The 3,914-nt window shown below is 36.3% G+C and overlaps 1 protein-coding gene across 1 annotated transcript; it reads left to right on the plus strand.

Annotated features, from left to right (window-relative positions):
* The first annotated feature begins 241 nt into the window (after positions 1-241).
* LOC110566106 (olfactory receptor 6C75) lies at positions 242-1,210 on the plus strand. The gene has a single exon (XM_021663910.2). It carries the CDS (start codon positions 242-244, stop codon positions 1,208-1,210), a length of 969 nt encoding a protein of 322 aa, XP_021519585.1.
* Positions 1,211-3,914: the final 2,704 nt, after the last annotated feature.

Genomic DNA, 3,914 nt, shown 5'->3' on the forward strand with positions numbered 1-3,914 from the left:
ATGTATGCTCTTTGAAAGTATTAGGATTAAATTGACTATGTTACAAATATAATATAATATATGTTCACACACATTGTACCATAATACCCAGCTTTATAAAGGAGGCGTGGCCATCTCAACATCTGTGACATCATAGATGAATCTGAACAATATTGTGATAAGCAAAATGAACTAGACACAGGTAAAAAGTTAATTTTTTTATTAGCAAAGTTAACTTCTTTTTGCCTCACCTGTTTAGAAAATGCATTTAGAAACAGAGACTATTATGAGAAATTCCACAGCAGTCACAGATTTTATTCTTCTTGGACTGACCAATGACCCACGGTGGCAGCTTGTGATCTTCGCATTTCTTCTTGTTACCTACATGCTAAGTGTGACGGGAAACCTCGTCATTATCACCCTCACCCTCTCAGATGCCCGTCTGATGACACCAATGTATTTCTTCCTTCGTAATTTCTCACTCCTAGAAATATCATTCACGTCTGTCTGCATTCCCAGATTCCTTGTCACTATTGTGACAGGAGACAGAACCATTTCCTACAATGGTTGTGTGGCTCAGCTATTCTTTTTCATTTTCTTGGGAGTCACAGAGTTTTACCTTCTGGCTGCCATGTCCTATGATCGGTACGTAGCCATCTGCAAGCCACTGCACTACACAACAATCATGAACAACCGTGTGTGCATTCTTCTTGTCGGTAGCTCATGGTTTGCAGGATTTCTGATCATCTTTCCACCAATTATCCTTCTGCTACACTTAGATTTTTGTGCCTCCAATGTCATTGACCACTTTATCTGTGACTCTTCTCCAATTTTGCAGCTTTCTTGTTCAAACACTCATTTTCTAGAACTCATGGCGTTTTTGTTAGCTGTAGTAACTCTCATGGTTACCCTGACATTAATTATTCTCTCCTACTCATACATCATCTGGACAATTATGAGATTCCCTTCTACACATCAAAGAAAAAAGGCTTTTTCCACCTGTTCCTCTCACATGATAGTTGTCTCCCTCTCTTACGGCAGCTGCATCTTCATGTACATCAAGCCGTCTGCAAGGGAGAGGGTGAGTTTAAGCAAAGGAGTAGCTGTGCTCAACACCTCAGTGGCTCCTCTCCTGAACCCCTTCATCTATACACTGAGGAACCAGCAAGTGAAGCAAGCCTTCAAAACCATGGTCCAGAGGATCCTCTCCGCTTCAAAGAAACTAACATGATCATGTGGAAAATGGACCTCTGAAGACAGAGCAGAGGAAAACTTCTGCCCTTCTCTACATAGGCTCTTTCCCAACACCTATTAAATTATATTAAACATACTAATAATATGGAGCAAAAATTATATAGGGAATAAATGGAAATATAAAATGAAATATATTGATGTTTCTAAATTTATTTTTCTAAGTAAAATATAAGTAAAACTGTATAAATTATGAAATTTATTTTATTCTTTGATACTATTTCTTAAATAACAGATTATTCAACTGAAAATGTCTCTATTTCTACTGATCATGTTTTAAATGGAAAATCATGTTCTCTAAGAGTCTATTGCTATCCTAACTTAAGTTAAGGTTCTTCCCACTAGAGCAATTGTTATTCCTACTGACATGCTACAAAATGAACCAAAAGTGCTGATGTGTGCATGCTGATGATATGCTGATATTCTGTTGATCCTCCTGGATATTGTGAATGCTGGTTAATAATGTCTTAGACTTTTTCTGTTATTCAACATGCAATGCTGTCTTTCATCTTTCCATTTATAGAAACCTTTAAATGTCTCTTTCACAGATGTTTCTTTCCCTACAAACATAGTCAAGAAAATGACTTTTGGAGGTAGCCGTAAAAATGAAAATAGTGTTCCAAGGTCTGTCCTGTAGATAATGAGTCCCTCAACTCCTGTGTTTCATTAAGAAGATTAATTGTCTTGAGACAGAAGCTATGAGTCTGACTAGATGCTGGGTAAATCACTAGATTTTTAGCCTCTAAGTTTGCAGCTTGATCTGAATCACAGGTCAGTGTGATGTGCTCCATGTATCTCCTCTATGAGTTAAACAAATAATTAATTAATTATTATCATGAACAAGAACAGTCTAAAGCACTGATTGTTTCCATTGTGCCCACATGGAATGGCATTCACTTACCTCAAGTATATTGTAAACTAGTGTAATTATAAAACAGAAATTACATAATATTTGTTTGATTTTAAATTCATTATTGAGGTAATTGAAAAAGAAATGAAACTATGAAAGTTGACTTTGTGAGATAAAGCAAGTAAGCAAAAAACAAAACTAAAATCTGAAGTATGAAAAAACTAAAGATTAAATAAATAAATAAAACCTATAGGCAGACAGAAGAGAGAAATTGAGATAAGAGAAGGTAAATGGAAAATGAGAGAGTAGGGGAAATTTTATCATCTTGATTAACAAAGCTTATCTGAATATATCAACTCCAGTTTAGAAAAACTGGGGAAAAAATAATTCCTGGCAAAGTGGTGTTCTACATAAGTTCAAAGTGCCTGGGTACATTTATACAGAATTATTTCCCAGTTTCTATTATTTTCTGTTTAAAGATTTGTAACAATTTGGAAAAAAAAAAACTTTGCAAGGTTTGGAGATACTGACAAAATTTTGAAATATTACTTGTATTATTTTTACTTATATTCCATTATCAGTAAGAGCTTAATGATCATAACTTTTTATCCAGCCAAATACCCTGTTATGACCTCAAGAAATACAGTGTTGTACATCCACAAATGTATGATATACTTAGACACTAGTCTATTTTATCATTCTCTTCATTAAATGCAAATAAAATGATTTTTAAACTTTTTTAATGATTACAATTTATTCACTTTGTATCCCAGCTGTTGCCCTCTCTCTCTCTCTCATCCCCTCCCAATTCTGCCCTTCCTCCCTCTTCTCCTCTCATTTCCCTTCCACAGTCCCCTGATAAAGGAGATCCTCCTCCCTTTTTCCCTTATAGGCTAGGGAGCCTATAAGGACTCATCAGGACTGGCTGCATTGTCTTCTTTTGAGGCCTGGTAAGGCTACCACCCCCTCAGAGAAAGGTGATCAAAGAACCAGCCACTGAGTTCATGTCAGAGACAGTCCCTGTTCCCCTTACTAGGGAGCCCATTTAGAGACTGAGTTGCCATGGGCTACATCTGTAAAGGGGTTCTAGGTTATCTCCATGAGTGGTCCTTGGTTGGATTATCAGTCTCAGAAAAGACCCCAGTTCCAAAGTTTTGTGGTTCTATTGGTCTCGTTGTAGAGCTCCAATCCCTTCCATGACATTCTAGCCCCCCATCTTTCATAAGATTCCCTGCACTCTGCCCAAAGTTTAGCTATGAGTCTCAGCATCTGCTTTAATACCCTGCTGGGTAGAGTCTTTCAGGGGCCCTCTGTGGTAGGATCCTGTCCTGTTCCTGTTTTCTTTCTATTCTGATGTCTATCCTATTTGCCTTTCTGAATGAAGATTGATCATCTTATCCATCTTATTGATTATCATATCATCTTATCATCTAGCTTCTTTAGGTGTACGTACTTTAGTATGATTATCCTATATTATATGTCTAATGTCCATTTATAAGTAAGTATATACCATGTGTGTCTTTCTGCTTCTTGTATACATCACTCAACATGATCTTTTCTAGTTCCATCCATTTACCTGCAAATTTCATGAATTCCTTGTTTTTAATTACTAAGTAGTATTCCATTGTGTAAATGTACCACAATTTCTGAATCTATTTTTCAGTTGAGGGACATCTGGGTTGTTTCCAGATTCTGTCTATTAAGAATAAAGCTCAGAATGAACAAGGGTAAAGTGTATACATTCCAAAGGAACATTATACCAACATTTCCCCCTTTAAGTCCAATAAAAGTCTCCTTTTCTTTCAATACAATAAAAATTATGAACACTGTTAGG

Source organism: Meriones unguiculatus, chromosome 7 (genome assembly GCF_030254825.1).
Source record: "Meriones unguiculatus strain TT.TT164.6M chromosome 7, Bangor_MerUng_6.1, whole genome shotgun sequence".
Lineage (NCBI taxonomy): Eukaryota > Metazoa > Chordata > Mammalia > Rodentia > Muridae > Meriones > Meriones unguiculatus.